The 18054-nt window shown below is 48.0% G+C and overlaps 8 protein-coding genes across 8 annotated transcripts; 4 read left to right on the top strand and 4 right to left on the bottom strand.

The window, feature by feature from the left end:
• Window positions 1-394: 394 nt before the first annotated feature.
• ASPWEDRAFT_37851 (uncharacterized protein) lies at window positions 395-1619 on the top strand. Its single transcript, XM_040834769.1, has one exon. It carries the CDS (start codon window positions 476-478, stop codon window positions 1205-1207), a length of 732 nt encoding a protein of 243 aa, XP_040689946.1. The 5' UTR covers window positions 395-475; the 3' UTR covers window positions 1208-1619.
• A 612-nt stretch (window positions 1620-2231) lies between these two features.
• Window positions 2232-4001, bottom strand: ASPWEDRAFT_169801 (uncharacterized protein; the record flags this gene model as incomplete). Its single annotated transcript, XM_040830521.1, has 1 exon — window positions 2232-4001. One exon carries the CDS (start codon window positions 3999-4001, stop codon window positions 2232-2234), a length of 1770 nt encoding a protein of 589 aa, XP_040689947.1.
• Window positions 4002-4253: 252 nt separating this feature from the next.
• On the top strand, window positions 4254-5886 carry ASPWEDRAFT_129787 (hydantoinase/dihydropyrimidinase family protein; the record flags this gene model as incomplete). Its single annotated transcript, XM_040829258.1, has 3 exons — window positions 4254-4301; window positions 4344-5275; window positions 5318-5886. The coding sequence occupies 3 exons, from the start codon at window positions 4254-4256 to the stop codon at window positions 5829-5831; spliced, it is 1494 nt and encodes a 497-aa protein (XP_040689948.1). The 3' UTR covers window positions 5832-5886.
• Window positions 5887-5977: 91 nt separating this feature from the next.
• On the top strand, window positions 5978-7651 carry ASPWEDRAFT_151547 (nucleobase cation symporter-1 family protein; the record flags this gene model as incomplete). The annotated part of the gene is made up of 4 exons (XM_040829606.1): window positions 5978-6152; window positions 6195-6294; window positions 6335-6420; window positions 6468-7651. 4 exons carry the CDS (start codon window positions 5978-5980, stop codon window positions 7649-7651), a joined length of 1545 nt encoding a protein of 514 aa, XP_040689949.1.
• Window positions 7652-8126: 475 nt separating this feature from the next.
• On the bottom strand, window positions 8127-10049 carry ASPWEDRAFT_129792 (NAD(P)/FAD-dependent oxidoreductase). The gene is made up of 2 exons (XM_040829259.1): window positions 9331-10049; window positions 8127-9280 (listed from the first exon to the last, which is right to left on the bottom strand). Exons 1-2 carry the CDS (start codon window positions 9994-9996, stop codon window positions 8282-8284), a joined length of 1665 nt encoding a protein of 554 aa, XP_040689950.1. The 5' UTR covers window positions 9997-10049; the 3' UTR covers window positions 8127-8281.
• Window positions 10050-11012: 963 nt separating this feature from the next.
• On the bottom strand, window positions 11013-12452 carry ASPWEDRAFT_151553 (alpha/beta hydrolase). Its single transcript, XM_040829607.1, has 2 exons — window positions 12068-12452; window positions 11013-12016 (listed from the first exon to the last, which is right to left on the bottom strand). Exons 1-2 carry the CDS (start codon window positions 12284-12286, stop codon window positions 11150-11152), a joined length of 1086 nt encoding a protein of 361 aa, XP_040689951.1. The 5' UTR covers window positions 12287-12452; the 3' UTR covers window positions 11013-11149.
• A 535-nt stretch (window positions 12453-12987) lies between these two features.
• On the top strand, window positions 12988-15159 carry ASPWEDRAFT_58229 (uncharacterized protein; the record flags this gene model as incomplete). The annotated part of the gene is made up of 4 exons (XM_040838368.1): window positions 12988-13078; window positions 13157-13578; window positions 13639-14178; window positions 14236-15159. 4 exons carry the CDS (start codon window positions 12988-12990, stop codon window positions 15136-15138), a joined length of 1956 nt encoding a protein of 651 aa, XP_040689952.1. The 3' UTR covers window positions 15139-15159.
• A 1059-nt stretch (window positions 15160-16218) lies between these two features.
• On the bottom strand, window positions 16219-17655 carry ASPWEDRAFT_106959 (uncharacterized protein; the record flags this gene model as incomplete). Its single annotated transcript, XM_040827850.1, has 1 exon — window positions 16219-17655. One exon carries the CDS (start codon window positions 17653-17655, stop codon window positions 16219-16221), a length of 1437 nt encoding a protein of 478 aa, XP_040689953.1.
• Window positions 17656-18054: the final 399 nt, after the last annotated feature.

The following is an 18054-nucleotide window of genomic DNA, read 5'->3' on the forward strand; positions in this document are numbered from 1 at the left end:
CTGCTAGAGAGGTGCCTTAGGCATCCCCTCTATATAGGTGGTGGCCTAATTAGGTATAGACTACCCGCAGGTCATTTTCTTGGCATACCCCAACAAAAAATATGGCCTACCCCTACCCCCCCTATATCTCCATGAATATTCAATATATTTAAATGAGAATATGACCAATAGAAAGCCCTTAATTTAGTGAATAAAATGGTATATTTATCAATTTAATATATGCAGTATTCATGGAGATAGAGGGTAGGTTAAGTTAACTGTCAACCTACCCCTTAACCCTCAGAATGCCAAGACCTCTTTACTATGTAACCTACCCGGGTAGGTTGTCATGGAATAGGGTCTAGGACCTGTGGACGACTATTTTGCTTACCTGGAATCCCGCCCCTCAACCTACGAGACTAATGCCGTTGCAGAGGTCTTGTCCCTAGCCCACTTGGCGCCCCAGCTCGCCCTGCATATCGTCCACCTTTCCGCCATGGAGGCCATTCCGATGCTGCGCGAAGCCCGCGCACAAGGCGTGCACATCACTGCAGAGACTTGCTTCCATTATCTCTCCTTGGCCGCCGAACAGATTCGCAACGGTGACACCCGCTACAAATGTAGCCCACCCATCCGCTCCCAAGCGAACCAGGATGCCCTGTGGGCCGAACTAGCGCGATACCCAGACGACGGCGTGATTCAGACTGTCGTCTCGGACCATTCGCCCTGCACGCCGGATCTCAAGCTCCTCCCGCCGCACATCCCTCCCCACACGGATGCTCCATCCCACAACGGCAGCTTCCTCACAGCCTGGGGAGGTGTCTCTTCTGTCGGTATGGGACTCCCGATCCTGTGGACCGAATTCAGCCGCAGGCATAATCTGACATTTGCGCCGGAGGGCGAGAGTACGAAACGTGCCCTCCGGGATATCGTCCGGCTCTGTTGTATGAATACCGCCGCCCAGGTGGGTTTGGAGAAGCAGAAGGGTGACCTGGCCGTTGGAATGGACGCGGATATCTGCGTCTTCGACGACACCGCCGAGTGGGTTGTCGAGCAATCTACCATGCTGTTCCGGAATAAGATCTCGCCTTATCAAGGCCAGAAACTGAGGGGTGTTGTTCGGGAGACTTGGCTCAGGGGTGAGCGGATATTCACCCGTGCTGCCGGATTCAGCGATGAAAGGCCGTCGGGCAAGCTCCTGCTGGAGAAACGGGCTAAGCGGAATTGAACTTCCTCATCTGTTGGGGCCTTGATGGCACGGCATAACCCAAACCGAGGCAGCTTGTTTGATCACCAGTGACAAGATGCTAGATTAGATGAGATACACAACGTTATGATATGACAAACCTACTATGAGGAAAGAAACGCAGATTGGGATGGGATAAAGCTAACCAATATGAAGCTATGAATCCCTATGGAAATCTCTATCTCAGGAAGAAGTTCAGGATGAGGAAGCCTTCCACAAAAGGAGAATATAGAGTGGTACGGTCTTGGCTGTAGATAATCCCGTAGCTATGCCATTGGATCTGGAGATTGGGAGTGGGAGCTGTTATGAAGCTGTATAGAGAGAATAGAATGTGCTATTGAATCATCTGGTAGTCGCCCAGGGAGTTGATTAATATCCTAAACCAGAATACAACCACAAACAGGCCTATCTAGCACAAGGCTTTGTGACTGATTCATCTATTTAAACCCCTTTCTGTCACCAGTTTATTGAACATAAGGGGCAACTATGATATTATCATCCACATAAGTTGCAGTGTCATCTCGACGAGACTCCTATTGAGGTTAAACAAAAGCAAACCTTATCAATAGTGCGGCTGCCAGGGGAAACGGTGGGTCCGTGACAGGTACTAGTGAGTCATGATATCCACGTTCTAATTTAGAATAGAATAAAGTGTTCCTCACATGGAATAGGAGCAATGTGATAACTAAAGAGCTTTAATTTCATTTCATATGGATAATTAACTAGAAAGAGTGGGTGGCGGCTGTGATCATTCTAGAATTGTTACGGGCACAAGTCCTGTCATAACATGCGGAAAGGTCAGTTAAGACCGAGCATTGGAGAAAAGCTATGAACTTCCCCACCTTCCCCGTGTATAGCCTATGTATAGCTTAATAATAGGAAAGTATTATTGATACCCTGTAGACATAATATATGTAGATCCCACTAGGTATAAACAATATACGGATAACCATATAATATTGATAGGAGGGAATCCAAAACTATCTTGACCTATAGACCAATATAATCACAGAAAGTCCTGTTTTCGAGCCATTCTCCCCTCTCTGGAGCTTGTATAAACCCCCCGTTTAGCAGTCTTGCTTCCCATTCTAATCATCCCAATGAGATGATGCACTCCGGCAACAACGCCATCGACAACCTGCACATCCTCCCCAATTGCCTCTTCTACAACGCCCTTCAACTTTGCCATTCCAGCACACCCCAACGTAATTGTATCTGCTCCCTTCTCGACAAGTCGTGTGGCAGCCTCACTCATAGCCTGCAACACCACTCCTTCATCCTGATTGTCCAATCCCAAAACCCCTAATCCGCAACTCTCCACTCCGACACAAAATCTATCGAAGCCATAATGCCGGATTGCATCTTCATGTAAAACAGTCGATCGGGATGAGGTAGCAACAACGCCGAATCGGTTTCCAACCGTCCTGGCAGCAAACAGACTTGCTTCCATGATTCCAATCACTGGGGCGGAAAGTTCCTCGCGTAGAGCGCGGATGAGGGGATGGTCACTGTAACATGTGACGAGGAATGCATCGTATTGGTCTGTTTGGGATAGGATTGCTCTGATTGTTGTTGCCGTTGACATGACTGCATCGAGGACGCCTTCAACAGCTGTCGGTGCAGGAACTGGGGCAGTGAACCCATCCACCTGCACGTCTGGTGATAACGTCGGCTTAACGATCGCCAGGCAATTGTCCGTTATGAATTTGGACGAGTTGGGGTTGACTAGGAGGATTCGCTTGATGTTACTCTTCACAATACTATCTTCTGGTGAATCGGTCAAAAGAGGGGGTTCAATGACCCCTGTTTGCGCGGTAATCCGTCCATAATGCTCAATTCTGCGATGACGAGCAAAATCAAATGTTCGTTTCTTTCCAGCACGGCATAGAGTCAAATCACAGTCTGCGATAATCACCTCATCTGCAACCGTTTTATTCTCGGCGATAGTTCTCCCTTCTGGATCGACGATCATCGAGCCCCCAATGAGAGGGTATTTCCCATCATCGAGGCCGCATCTAGCTGCACTGACGGAGAAGGTTGCATTCGTGTATGAGAAACACTGTAAAACAAGCTTATGATGAAAGAGAGATAATTCCTCTGCTTCCTCAGGCTTCATGTCGGCAGAAATTCCCCAGAAAACAGGGGCATTGGCGTTGGTATTGTATCCCTCCAGGACGACCTCAACTCCTTGGAGACCGAGTACACGCCATGATTCCGCCCAGCGCCTATCGTTGCAGATCATCATGCCGAAAATGGGATCTGGCTGGTCTGACGACACCAAACCCGGTACTCGAAAAGCGTTGAAACCCAGATTTCCAGGAAGAAAGTATCTTTTCTCCAACTGATTGACTGCATTTGGATCTGGGAGTGGTTCTTTGTCTCCCGGAAGATGGATCTTGCGGTATTTGCACAGGATTGACCCAGTGGTAGCATGGTAGTAGACACAGCTGTTAAAATGCTGTCCATCGTCTGTAGCTTCTGCGAAGCCGACGCAGATATCAACAGACAATTCTCGCGCAGCATCGAAAAGGGCCCTGGTATTATCTGCAGTGCGGATATCGCCATGTTCAAACCAGGACTCCAGTTCGTCGTTGTCGAAGATCAGATAGCGGGGGAAGAAGGTAGTAAAGGCGATTTCGGGGAATAGAACCAACTGAGCTCCTTGGTTGCATGCCTCTTGCAGAAGATGAAGCATCCGGGTTATGGTTGCTTCGCGGGAATCCCATTTGTTGGTCGTGCCCATCTGGGCCGCGGCGATACGAATAGTTCTTGACATTTTGATGATAAATAGTGGCAAGATGGTACGTTAAAGACGATACATTACAAAGTAGTATATGGTGAATAAATACATCTCCGGATAAAAATCCGTTATCATTGACCTGCACCCGTTGGCCAAATTGGAGTATCCCTGCATATATCTTATCAAGATCTCATGATAAAGTGAGGGGTAGATGGAGTCGCGATAAAGATAGGATATTTAAGATATCACATTCATCATACTATTATAATGATAGATAATATCAGCAACATGAAGGTCACCACAGGAATCGATCTCATCATCATCAACGCTACTATTGTACGTCTTCTATCTAACACTCTTATCTATGCTAATCTATAGGCTACCGCATCCGACATCATTCCTAACCAGGAAATCGCCATCTCAAATGGCAAGATTCTCCTGCTGGGACAAAACCTCCAATCGATCTCCCCAACCACACCAGCACTAGACGCCCAAGGAGGCTATGTAATGCCAGGAGGGATAGACTCCCATGTCCATCTCGCGCAGGACAACAGTCCAACCGGCGACAACTGGGAGACTGGGACTCGCTCCGCCATTGCAGGGGGCACGACGACTGTTCTTGCGTTTGCAAGTCAGAAACGAACTGATGAGAGTGTTATTCCTGTTATCAAGGAATACCATCGACGGGCAGTGGATGCGCATTGCGATTATGGGTTTCACCTGATCTTGACGAACCCGACACAGCATATTTTGCAAAACGAGCTTCCGCTGCTTGTCAAAGAGGGCATCACCTCCGTCAAGATCTACATGACTTATCAACCGATGAAACTGGGCGATGGCCAGATTCTGCATGTGATGGAAACCACCCGGCGACTGGGCATGACGACCATGGTGCATGCTGAAAACTCAGAAATGATCCAATGGATGACCACGAAACTGGAGGGTCGTCGTCGGGTAGAGCCATACGCTCATGCACTGGCTCGTCCAAATATAGCAGAAGACGAGGCGACCTATCGTGTCATTTCACTATCAGAGCTTGCGGATGTTCCTATCTTAATCGTGCACATGTCGTCGAAACTCGCGGCCAAGCATGTACGAAAGGCTCAGACTCGGTTGCTTCCTGTCCACGCGGAGACATGCCCTCATTATCTGCTACTGACAAGCGAAAGGCTGCGTGGAGATGATTTCCACGGGTCAAAATGCGTCTGTTCGCCTGCTTTGCGAGAAGATCCGATGGATTTGCAGGCCATGTGGGATGGTCTATCGAATGGAACATTCACGACCGTCTCTAGTGATCATGCACCTTCCAAGTATGTCCCATCCACGGGTATATAACCTCGCTAATATTCTAGATTTGATCATCCTTTGGGCAAAAAGCAAGGGACCTCCACTTTTACCCAGATTCCCAACGGTCTGCCTGGCGTTGAAACCAGAATGCCCACAGTATTCTGTGAAGGGGTATTGACTGGTCGGTTATCAGTAACGAAATACGTCGAGCTGACCAGTTCGAATCCTGCAAAGCTATACGGACTCGGTCACTGCAAAGGGACAATTGCGCCTGGTTATGACGCTGATCTGGTAATCTGGTATCCCACGGCAGAACAGGCTGCTACGAATGGTAGTACTATGATGACTCCATTCAAGCTGAATAATAACTTGTTGCACCATGATATCGACTATACTCCGTTCGAGGGAATGGAATTCAATAACTGGCCCCGATATACTATACTACGCGGAAAGGTGATATGGAACCGAGACGAGGAGCTACTAAATGGCAAAGGTGAGGGGAGATATGTGAAGCGGGGCATGAGCACACTGAGTAAACCGCGAGAGGTTTTTGTAAACGAGTTTCATCCATATGAATAGAGCAGGAATAAGACGGAAAGTCAGTCCCGAGATAAGCAGCCAAAGAACAAACCAGATTCGGATATCTTATCGTGCAGCCAGGAATGGGGTTATCTCTGATAGCTGCATATAAACAGTGCACTTCCCCTCAGATTGCCAGTAAAACAATGAATTTACTTAAGAAACTACAGGTTCAGCAAGGCGATTCGTCGCTTGCAAATGGAGTCGAATCGAATGTTGATCTCGACCCGGTTCCTCTTCATTCTCCCAGTCGGACGTGGAGATGGCCTTCTCTTACAGGATTCTGGATTGCAGAGGCATTCAGTATTAGCATGTATCAAGGTATGATTATTCTTATATGGCAGACATTCGCTAACCTTTCAGTGACTTCAACATCTGTATCCAAAGGACTGAGTGCTCCGATGGCCATTGGTGCTGTCATTGTTGGCCATGTTCTCGTCTGCATTCCAGTCATTCTCGATGGGTTCGTCTCATCCCTTTTTCTGGCCCTGCTAATGAGATAGATACGTCGGCTGTATTTACGGAATCAACTTTCCTGTCTTAACCAGAGCAAGCTACGGTATCAGAGGGAGCTACTTTGCTGTATTTGGTATGTTCCCTCCATCATTATAACTAATGCTAACCCCTCAGTCTGAGGCATCGTGGCTGTCATCTGGTTTGGCACGCAGACATACCAAACAGGCGAATGCATCTCCACCATGCTCAGCGCCATCTGGCCATCGTTCAACCACTTTCCCAACCATCTGCCTGTTTCATCTCCCATCACTTCTTCGGCTTTGCTGTGCTTCTTCCTCGCCATCATAGTTCAGCTCCCCTTCCTCTACCTCCCCGTCTCCAGTCTTCGATACCTATTTCTCATCAAAACATGGATCATGCCCATCTTCGGCATCGTCCTTTTCTCCTGGGCAGTCGCTGCCGCACACGGTTTCGGTCCCGTATTTTCAAAACCAAGTCATATCACTGACGGAACACCCGTCGCGGTGGTCTTTTTGCAATGTGTCACCAGCACCATTGGACCAAAAGCCACCCTGGCTCTCAACATGCCTGATTTCACACGATACGCTCGCTATCCCCGCGAGATTATCTGGACTCAATCAGTTGGTCTGGTCGTTCTGGTCTCGCTATGCGGTATCCTTGGCGCCACCGTCTCCAGTGCATCTGAGGTCATCTACGGGGTGACAACGTGGAATCCCCTCCAGGTGGCAGTGTTGTGGGAAAATCGTGCCGCGCAGTTCTTTGCAGCGTTTTGCTGGTCCCTCGCGGCGATAGGCACAAACATCTCCGCCAACAGTGTCTCATTCTCGAATGATCTGTCTCTCTGGTTTCCGCGGTATATTGACGCCCGACGGGGGGCGTATGTGTGTGCGTTACTAAGCATCCTGTCCATGCCGTGGTATATCCAGAATTCAGCTGCCTCGTTCTCCTCATTTCTCGGTGGGTATTCGCTCTTCCTCGGCTCATTGGCTGGTATCATCATCGTCGATTATTGGATTTGTCGTCGACGCCGTCTGCGCATTCAATCATTATACAACGCTCACGGTACACACTCGTTCACGCACGGTGTGAACATGAGAGCTATTATCGCTTTCATACTCGGTATCGCGCCCAATCTACCAGGTCTGGCAGCTGCATGTGGGCAGTCTGGTGTTCCCAAGGGGGTTCAATATCTATACTCGTTGAGCTGGTTGGTTAGTATCCTTGTTTCTGGAAGTGTGTACTGGGTACTGTTTCGTATTTGGCCGTTTGAGGTAGAGGATGATGTTATCGAGGGTGTGGAGGCAGTCGAAAAGACGTCTGTTTCTGTTATGGCTAAACACTGAATATCTATAACTAAGAAATACTATAGATTGGCAGTCTCCTTTCCAGCACTGTCAGTAAATTCACCATGGATTAATCTGTATGGATTCCATCTCCTTTTAGTCTCTATTAAGCACTAGCTCTTATTAATCTTTATGTGTGTGGCGGTCAACCAGGCATCAAACTGAGGTCGAGCGTTGACATGGTGTTGAAGGTATTTAGCCCGTGACATTATAATATCAAAGATACACCTATTTTATATAGAGGAAGGTTAAAAATATAGTAAAAATACTAACTCTTACTTAACATATTATTTATTTTATATATGTCTAAGCCCTAAATCACTACTTAACTTGTGAGTCAAGTCTTAAATCCTAACTTGAACTTGACTTGTGTGACACACTAAGCCTGCCTACTAGAGTGATCAGCAACTATACTCTAAAATTAGGAATCCCCTCTATAGGGGCCGGGGGTGTTCCTATAAGGGAATGTGGAATGGGTCTCAATGATAGTTATAGATCAATGTTTCTATAGTATAGTTAGGCACTTAGCCTGTACATGGTCACAAGAAGTGAAAACAGACAAGATGGAAGGTACAGGCATACACTTCACTATCAGACAGCTACTCAGATAGTGACACACCCATTGAAATTTCACATCAGCAAAGCCAGCTGAACAATACTAGACCTATCCACCCGTTTCTTCGTGCAGATCAACTCTTCAGGCAACCAACCTGAAACCTTCCCTTCAGGAATCCCAGGCCGACCTTGACGGTGTTCTTCATTGACACCCAAAACCATCAAGCCAACAGCTACGCTCGAAAGCCAAGCGTAGATCATCCCCTCTCCATTAAACCCAGCCGAAATCCACTCTGCGGGGTCGGATAGACGGATACGCTGAGCATCGTCGCCCTCAATGATATGCTTCTGGTTAGACTTTCTCCCTGGCCTTCGAACCTTGCGTTTTGTTAACCCCGGATCCAGCTTTCCCACAAACGGTAATTCATCAGCGGTATAACCCATCGTTCCAGACCATACCTGTTTTACCTCCAACTTTCTGGGGGCCCAGGTCGATCTATTGAAGACTGCTGGTATAAGGCCAGTCAGGTAGGCAGTAATAGGAAGACTCATCTTGTCATCGTTCCAGATTCCGAATTCGTCGATTCCTTGGCTGGGCGATTGGATGACTCCGCCGCCAACCATAAGCTCTCCACCCAGGCGGCTATCTCCTAATTCCTTCACAGATCCAGGTCTTTGTGTAACATAGTCGAATCCTCGCTTATGAACAATACCCCACGATCTCGAACCATTCAGGTCGGGGAAAGAAGTGCCTGGCTTCTGGGCTGTCATGTGGCCTCGCACAGGAAGGAGCTTCCCATTCATTCCCGGGATTAGGTTGGTAGCAAATGCATTCGTTGCGTGAATGACATGCGAAGCGGTTATTTTACCTCGTGGTGTGACAACTGAGAAGGGTCTTTCTGAATCTGTATTTGTTTCAACTGATGTCGCTGGTGTGCGAGTTTCGATTTGAAGAACCGACGGGAATTCATTCAACAGCAATGAATAGATAGAAGTGACGAGGCGATATGGCCAAATTGCACCAGCGCGGAAAGCCAAGATTCCATAGCATTGATCAGGGTTGATTCCAAATTTCTATCTGGTCAGCCGGCTGCAAACAGAAATGGGGACAGTAAGGCACTCACTTGACACCCGTCTTCCGCTTCATAAATTTGGATATCCTCAGCTGCTTCAGGGTTATCAGATGATAATTGTTTAACCATCTCCTTCGCTTTCTTCCACATGTCTTCATCGGCGAAAATATCCAGAGTCTCAACTTCGCGTGCCTCTGCATCTTCAAATCCATTTCCCTTCGCTAGACCAAGTTGCGTAGGAAATGCCAATCGCTCAAACTGCAGTAACTTTTTCGCCCTCTCTCTACCAAATCGTTTCTTATATCCGGCGTAGGTGTAGTAAGGGGAATGCTTAATGTGACCCCCATTTCGCCCAGTAGCACCACTGCACAGCTCTCTTGCTTCAAAAATAACCAACTTGAAGCCCTTAGGTATCATCCCGCTCCCCTTGGCCTGCAGCTCCGTGAGAACCGTATATGCAATACTGGCACCGGAAACACCCGACCCGATAATAACGATATCCGCGTTTTCGGGAAAGGTGTCCGATTGAATATTTACCAATTCTGGAAATATTGGATTCTGCTGCCAGAACGAGACTGTTGGATTAGAGCATGGGAGTGAAGGTTTGGAAATGCGCTCGAGAAGAGCATTGAAATCTGTGTTTGAGGTAGACAGATCGGCTATTAGAGCTTGGATGCCGAAATACCCATCGCGAAGGGTGGATGCGATGACGCCCATTTCCAGATCAATTTTTTGGTAATTGATGCTCAGAAAACGGCATTGATGATAACACGTGGAGACGAGAAGAGATGAAGTCAAAGTTGAGTCGAGGCATCAACATTTATCGTGTCGCAGCCCGTGTTTGATTAGACTTGGCCAATCAAAGGGCCGCATTGGGGATCTAATCCACCGCGAACAAAATACTGAACAACTGGTGGCGCGTCCTTCGCATGCTACAGCCCTGAAAAGATGAGCTGCGGGATATATGTGTTGTGGGTGGTTGCATTCTGGTATCATGAGAAGAGACTATGATGTCAGGCTTTTTTTTTTTTTTTTTTACTTTCTGTTTTTTGGAAAATTGTTCAAGCCAAGATAAGCATCCGAAGTTAAGACGAGGCTGAAGGCAACTCAAGTCAAGCTTAATAACCCCAACTATTATAAATCCAACTTTATGTTTGTGAGAGTGATGCGCGCGTAGTCTATCTCGTTCATTGTCAACAAGGCCGGAAACGTTGTTCATAATCGATTTGTCTTATTTTACTTCCTACCTCAATATGCATTTCGACAGCGAAGCCGCCAAATTTTCGCCAAATTGAATCCAGATTGAATCCAGATTTTAAAGAAGCATCTTTAAAATTTAATTTTTTATTGAGATTATAGAGCTCAATCATTATTGCTTACAAGGTATGTAGGACCTACTGTTATTTTATCATCATTAACAGAATTTCTTATAATATAAACGTCATACTTTGATCTAGAATGTTACTTTTGCAACACGATCCCCGAAGTAAACAAAACCCCTGGATTGATTTGCTGCAAAAATTTAGTAGATATCCAAAACTTATATAAAAACGAGAACGAAGTAACAGAAGGAAAAAAAATTTTTCATACAAGATTATTTCTTATTGCGCAGGCTGTAGCCAATCCTTCAGCCATTCCAAGGGTTCGTACAATAGCCCTGTAGTATCTAAATACCATTATTTACTCTTTCTATAATAGACAGCAAGGTGATCAGAATGGGCACATCAAGCTGCGCCAATTTAATCTAGAAATTACCACTACGAACAGGCCGAAAATATGTACGGGGCACTTCCCGTCGCAGCCGCTTCTCTTCTCTTTTCAAGCCCTTTTTAACTCCTTTCGCTCCTTTATATGTACAATGAAAATCCCATCAATTCTTGCTCATCCACTCTTCAATAACGCCTGCCACATTGTCACTGTTCTTCTCCATAAACACCATATGGCCATTCCCATGTATCCCGACCTTGGCTAACTCCAAATGTTCCGCGTTGACACCGGCCTGTTGCAGGAAGCGAACAGTACACCAGTCATACGGCGCATGGAACGACGATTCTGTTGTCACTACCAATACCGGGAATTGACTCAAATGAGCCAGCTGTCGCGGAGCCGGACTGCCAGCCTGGATAGAACAGTTCGCATGGTCAGTCGAGTTTGATTTGATGGTCTGGATCGAGAAGTCGGCTGGGTCTGTCAGAGGCGGCGAGTATGTAATAGGAATATTCGCCAGGCCATATGCTCTACCAGTTAAGTTATCGAACACCGCATCATGGAACGGTGGGCCTGTAGGCTCAATAGCTACGACAGAGTGAATGAGATGCGGGCGCGCATCTGCAGTAAGCCAGACCAACAACCCACCCTGGGAGTGACCAACCAGAATAACGGGCTTCCCAATGCGATCTAGAAGCTTCGCAGATGTCTCCTGGTGAGCAAATTCCTGGGACACTTCGTCTGCCAGAGAGGGCACGACAGAGGAATAATATGTGTCGAAGACGGAGTCACCCATCAGGCCTGAGCCATTCCATTGAGTGTGCAAATGTGCCTGAGGCCAGAGACGGTACTTTTGTGGCGCTGTGAAGCGCTCTTGAATATCTTCGGCCGTGAAGATTTTCGTGTTGTTATTTGGCAGGGTCCAGGGACTTCTTCCGCGGAAGGTCTGGTCGAGGATATAGCACTCGTAGCCTTGGGATAAGAAATACGAGGCCCATCCGTCGCCGCCGTCGGGCTTGTTCAACCAGTTCTGTTCGTTCATGTTAGACCAGTCCTTGATGTGAGAAAGAGGTGTTCATACCGTCCCTGTCTGCCCGTCCCCATGGACAAAGACAATTGGATACTCCTTCGACGCGCCCCCAGCCGGTGTGAGCTTTTCGACATATGTCTGATTCGTGACGACGTGGGCTCCACTGCTGTTAAGCTCATAGCTTCCGCCGACATAAAAGTATGTTCGCTCGTGGGCAACGGCTGCGACACCTCTTAGAGAGATCAGGAAGACGGCAAGAGTCAACAACATCCCGAGTAACTTGTGTGTGGGCGAATTGGGAGTTCCTTGGGAAAGGTTATATACTAGCTGTATCCTCAACTGAGACAGCCCTGAGTTTTTTTGAAAAAGAAACAACAACGAAATTCAGCTGTTTATTTCTGAAACTCGATTCTGCTTGGCACTTCCCCTATTTTCATCCCGCGTCTCGGCAATTGGTTTTCGAGGATGCCTGGAATCAACAAAGATCAGCTGTAGACATGGGAAATTCTCTCGGTGATAGTATATCGGGGTGTTTCGCTTCCAAGCTTGCAAAAATGACGCGTATGGAGTATCTCGCAGACAAACTTTCGGGACGTCAACAGAAAACAGTTATAGTGGGGTTTAAGGGTCTTGGCCGAAGTGATAGTCGTCTTATTAAGCGGGTTATAACGGCTCGTTTATTGGCCGATACAAATAGTCCAGTTAGATTGTGGGGTACGGGGTTCATTTTCCCCGATTCAAGCCAGGGCAACCCTCCCATGTTTGTCTTGTTGAGACTCAATCCTGAATCGTATATGTATGTAGGTCGTCAGTGATGAGTAATTGCTTTCACCCGAAGAGTGTCGATCTTCTCCATGCCATGTCTCTCCTCAATCGTTCAGAGAGGTATAAAAAGGGGTGTTTTCGCCAGGTTTGAGACATTTCAGTCAATTGACCCATTCTCCTCTAGATTGAAAAGGCTTACATTTCAAATGCGAGTCTTATCATTGGCTCTTTACCTCTTTGCCTCAGCATCGCTGAGTCCAGTCTTGGGCTGTCCCTATCTGGACGCAGCCAATGCAGGTAACACAGCACAGGCAGACAACATACCTGCGAACCACCCACCTGTGGAAAAACGCGGGTTGAAAGCAGCCAGAGCAGGCAAGAAGGGTGTCTTCTTTCACAATAGAATTGCGCCGATCACGCAGCAACTCTTTATTGCCAACTCGGACGCAACCAATGAACGCTCTCTGCTTGGAAACCACAGTTCCAAGCTGGACTACCACGCCTCGTTCTCTCCTGATGATGAATGGATTGTCTTTACCAGTGAGCGCAACGGTGATGGAAACGCTGATCTGTATCGCATCCGTACCGATGGTACTGACCTTGAGGAACTCATCGCCACACCGTCTATTGAAGACAGTGGTGTCATTTCGCCCGATGGCAAGAAGCTCGCCTACGTCTCTTCGGAAAATGGCTACAAGGCCAACATCTGGGTCATGGACTTGGCAACAAAGGAAAGGTATAACTTGACTGATACGGCCTCGACAAGGTCTGATCCAAACAGTCCTTCTGGAAACTTTGTAAGTCTTTTCTTTCCATAGATGCAGCTAGGGCTCTAGCTGATGAACCAACCTGTCAAGATGCCCTCGTGGTCCCCCGATGGAGAATGGATCGCTTTTTCCAGTGATCGCAATACCGACTGGTACCTTGGAAACGCAACAGACTGGGAACACATCCAGGAGACATCAATCTATGTAATTAGACCCAACGGCAGTGACTTTCGCACTGTCGCCAAGAAGCCCGGGTTCGCTCTTGGTTCTCCCAAGTGGTCCTACGATGGCAGCCGTATCGTCTATTATGAGATGACGCGCCAGAACACCTGGTACGTGCATCAGCCGTCCATCTCCGGAACCAGCGACATTGTGTCGGTCGACTTTGCGGCAGGCAAAGATCGCCAAGTCCATGTTTCTTCCGTCGAAGGCTATGGTATCAATCCTTCATATGTGAGCAAAGACGGCAATATTGGCTATCTCATCAAGTCCGGGGACTATGCAGGTATCAACTATACCACCTACGACGTCGGTCATCAGTGGTTGGGGAAGACCACGGACAACTCAACCCCCCTTCGCCAACCTGCCTGGAACGCTAACGGAACTCAAGTTGTGTTCCAGAAAGACGATGTAAGTCCCCCACTCCACTTTCACTGATGAATTCTCTCTAACTCAGGTACTCTTTAGTGGCACATCCGCGCAGATGACACCCCTCTCTACAGCTGGGACGAAGACTGGGAGTACCGCTTCATGGACATGATGCCACAACTCAACAACGCAACAGGAATGGTAACGCTGTCGCAAAAACAAAACGGCAATACGGCCATCGTCAAGAAAAGGGCAGACGGGTCTGATTACTCTGTCGTCTTCGACCCTTACTCTACAGACCAAGTCAACGCATATGAAATCGCAACAGGAAACGCCGGTTGCCAGCAGCCATCTTGGTCTGGCGATGGTGAATGGCTGACTTTTAGTATCGGGTGGTGGTTCCAGAACCGCACCACAGACGCGGCATGGGTGTACCGCGTGCGCGCCAACGGGTCTGACTATGAGCAGCTCACGGGCGATGTCCCTGAAGAGCTGAATGCAGGGTACTCATCGTTCTCGCCCGACGGCACTAAAATCGTCTATCGAATCATGGGCGAGACACGACGCGGCCTCCGGATCTTGGATCTTAACAGTCGCAAGATCCACAATCTCACTGATAAGTGGGACAACATGCCAGGCTGGAGTCCCGATGGAAAGCGCATCGTCTTCACCCGTCGCAATAACTGGACCGAGACGGAGAACATTACTACTCCCTGGGATCCGTATGATGTCTGGACTATCCACCCAGATGGTAGCAACGCCACACAAGTGACCACCGCGCTCGGCAACGACGGACATGCCGTTTGGTCTAATGATAACAGAATTCTATTCAGCACTTCTCGGTACGGGTTTCGAGGCGAGTCGGCAAACTATGATAATACGTTCCAGCCGTATGGTGTGAGCATGGTTATGAACGCTGACGGGTCTGATCAGCGTCCTATGACGGATAGTCTGTGGGAGGATGCTATGCCTCAATTTGTGTTCAATGAGTTTCTTAGTTGAGGGTGAATATAGAAGCTGCCGAGTTTGTTTTATCCTGAGGTCTAGATTTAAAAAGAGGATGTGGAGGAAATACACCCTGGCATTGAACGCGTCCAGAACGACGTTGGCACTCCCAGATTATCGAGGGCGTCGAAGCTCTCTCCAGAGGAATAATAGGTGATCACGTTGACCGAGAGAGCACCGTAGATCGCACGCATATCTATAGCAGCGCCTGTGACACTTATTAATATCGATTATATCTACCAAAAGATCTGGTAATATATGCAATTGCCCTTACAACGCCTGTGCATAATAAATGCGTATCGAATTACTTGGCCATGATGGTGTCTGCTGGTAAATATATATCGCTTGTATTCAGTCGTCTAGAAATATCTCTTTATCCTATCGGCCGAGATCTCATTGTCTGGACCCGATTATTTGAAATCACAGGCCAAATGTTTAATAGCCCCTATGGGTACATGAGAATCCACCACGTGGGTTTATACCACTTCCTGACCAATCATCTGATGCCAGCAACAGCCAATCTTCTATAAGCTTTTGTCCAATCCACGGGATATTCAAAATGCGCCACAAACAGCCACAGTTTCATCTGGCGTGCTTAATTCGATGGCGCAATCAAGGCCAAGAGGATCGGACATCCTTAGCATCACGAGCCGTTTCTTCATCGGTGTGCCGATATTTGGCCGATTAATCGTTACAACCACAAAGTTCAGCACGATAATGCTGTTGCCGTTGGTGGAGATGCGATGTCGAATTTGACATCTAGGAAGAGAACGGCCGCCATGTTTGCTTAAGTTGATATTTGACCATTCACTGCGATGAAGCAGTGGGAGAAAAGGAAAAATCAGGCACTAGGATTGGAAAGTCTACGATGGAAAATGGTTTCAAGTATACAACTTCTTATTCAACGTACAACCGCCACCCGCTCTCCACTATCTTCACCATATGTGTCAATATCTAAATACTGAAACGCATCGCGATCTATAGAAACAAGTCACACAATCGATCGATCAAACAGAAAACGGACTGTCGAAGAAATTCATCTTGTCAGCGAGACAAGACGATCAGAGTCTAGATGATCTAGACGTAGTTGGCGCAGCGCTCGATGCCAAGCTGAGTGTACAGGAACTCGTTGACGAACTGGCACTGAGGGTCCTGGCGTTCCTGGATGGCCAAGAAGTCGGGAAGCTTGGGGAAAAGCTCCTTGATGAGGGTGGCGTTGGCAGGGTTCATCTTGTTCCAGTGGGAACGAGCGTTGAACTTCTCACCGAACTTGGGCATAAACTCGTCGGCCAAGGCCTGGTTGTCCCAGAGGGCGGGGAAATTGTTGTAGGACTGGAGCCAGTCAATCTCAATGATACCAAAGACACCGCTGCTCTCAGGGCCGAGGTTGTAGGTATTAACAGGGGACATCCAGGCGCTGTCACCGCGGAGAGCACGCCACTGGTAGATGACGAGGCCGTTGTAGTCTGTGTTCATGCGGGAGTTCTGGGACTGCTGGTAGGTGGTGTAGTTGGTAGCCACGTTGACAAACTCCTCAATAGGGAAGAAGTGCTCGATCTCAGCGTAGAACTCGTGGCTGCAAACGCCCTGGGGAGGACAGGAGTTGGCATAGGCAATCTCATCATAGCAGAAGTAGTTCTGCTTGCAGTTACCACAGCCGTTAGCACAGTAGTTGTCAGAGCAGTTACGGGCACCAGTATAGTTGGTAGGCTCCCAGTAAGAGGCAAAGTAGGTAGGCTCCAGACCCCAGGTCTTATTATTCTCAAAGTAGTCGAAGTGAGGACCCCAGACAGTAAGACGCTCATGCTCCTTATACATCTGCTCCATCTCAGTGTAGAACTGGTTCCAGTCGTTGGTAGAGTTCAAGACAACAGTAGTTCTCTTGAAGAATGTAGTGGGCTGGACCTTGATAGTGGCCTCAGTGATAAGGCCAAGAGCACCAAGAGAGATACGGAAGGCATCGAGCTCCTGAGCATTCATAGTCTCATTAACAATCCGGAGGTTACCCTGGGCGTCCAAGACACGGAGTCCAATGATCTGGGTTGCAATGTTACCGAGATCCTGGGCAGATCCGTGGGTACCAGTAGAGGCGGCACCGATCATGTTCTGGACACGCTCAACACCAAGGTTCTGGAAGGACAAGTCATTGGCCCGGAGCTCCTCAATCAGGTCATACACATCCCAACCAGCACCGAAAGTGACGGTCATGTTGGTCTTGTCAATGCTGATATCCTTGAGGTTGGTAAGGGAAACGATGAAGGATTTCTTCTGGGTGAGGCTGGTGTCAACGCAGGTGGTGAGGTTTCCAAATCCGTGGCCATTTCCAACGACCTTGATGTGAGGAGCATTGGGGTACTGGTTCTTGAGGAAGTTGGCAACAGCCTGCTCGTTGTGAGGGGCGACATAGCCGTCAGACTCGCAGGTCACCTCGAACTGCCAGTTGAACCAGCGGTGGGCAGAACCAAAGACGGCGTGCAACAGCACGAGAAGGAGGGGAAGCTTAAAAGCAACCATTTTCTTTCGCATGGATGTTAGTGCATGCCAATGCAGAAGAGGGAAGACTCACTGTATCCGAAGAAGTGTTGGAGCGAATGGTTTGAAGAAATCATTTGTCGTGAGGAGACAGGCAGGTTATATAGCCAGCAACGGAAATGAGATATCCAAATCATTTCAGCTGTCGTATTGTTCTATCCTATAAGCAGCAAGACCATGTCGGCGTGCTTCTGAACCGGTACCGGCTCGCGGGATTGGATATGCTCCAAAGGAAAGCTTCGGTAAGCCGAGTCCTTTGGCATGATCTAGCCTTGGCCGATTATGTTGCAGCTTCGGATGAGAGGAACAAAATTCAATATGTGTGATTACAGATGCGATGGGTATCCAATAAACGCCCTGTTCTCTTCCTCATTTCGACGA

This window comes from Aspergillus wentii (genome assembly GCF_001890725.1).
Source record: "Aspergillus wentii DTO 134E9 unplaced genomic scaffold ASPWEscaffold_3, whole genome shotgun sequence".
Classification (NCBI taxonomy): Eukaryota; Fungi; Ascomycota; class Eurotiomycetes; order Eurotiales; family Aspergillaceae; genus Aspergillus; species Aspergillus wentii.

Bases quoted from the DNA above. Each gene is read 5' to 3' on its own strand.
- ASPWEDRAFT_129792 (XM_040829259.1), bottom strand. From the start codon at position 9,996: ATGGGCGTCATCGCATCCACCCTTCGCGATGGGTATTTCGGCATCCAA. The intron at 9,281-9,330 runs GTGAGTGCCTTA...CTGACCAGATAG, and splicing joins AAGCGGAAGACGGGTGTCAA to AAATTTGGAATCAACCCTGA.
- ASPWEDRAFT_37851 (XM_040834769.1), top strand. From the start codon at position 476: ATGGAGGCCATTCCGATGCTGCGCGAAGCCCGCGCACAAGGCGTGCAC.
- ASPWEDRAFT_151553 (XM_040829607.1), bottom strand. From the start codon at position 12,286: ATGTTGTTGACTCTTGCCGTCTTCCTGATCTCTCTAAGAGGTGTCGCA. The intron at 12,017-12,067 runs GTATGAACACCT...ATGAACGAACAG, and splicing joins GGGACGGGCAGACAGGGACG to AACTGGTTGAACAAGCCCGA.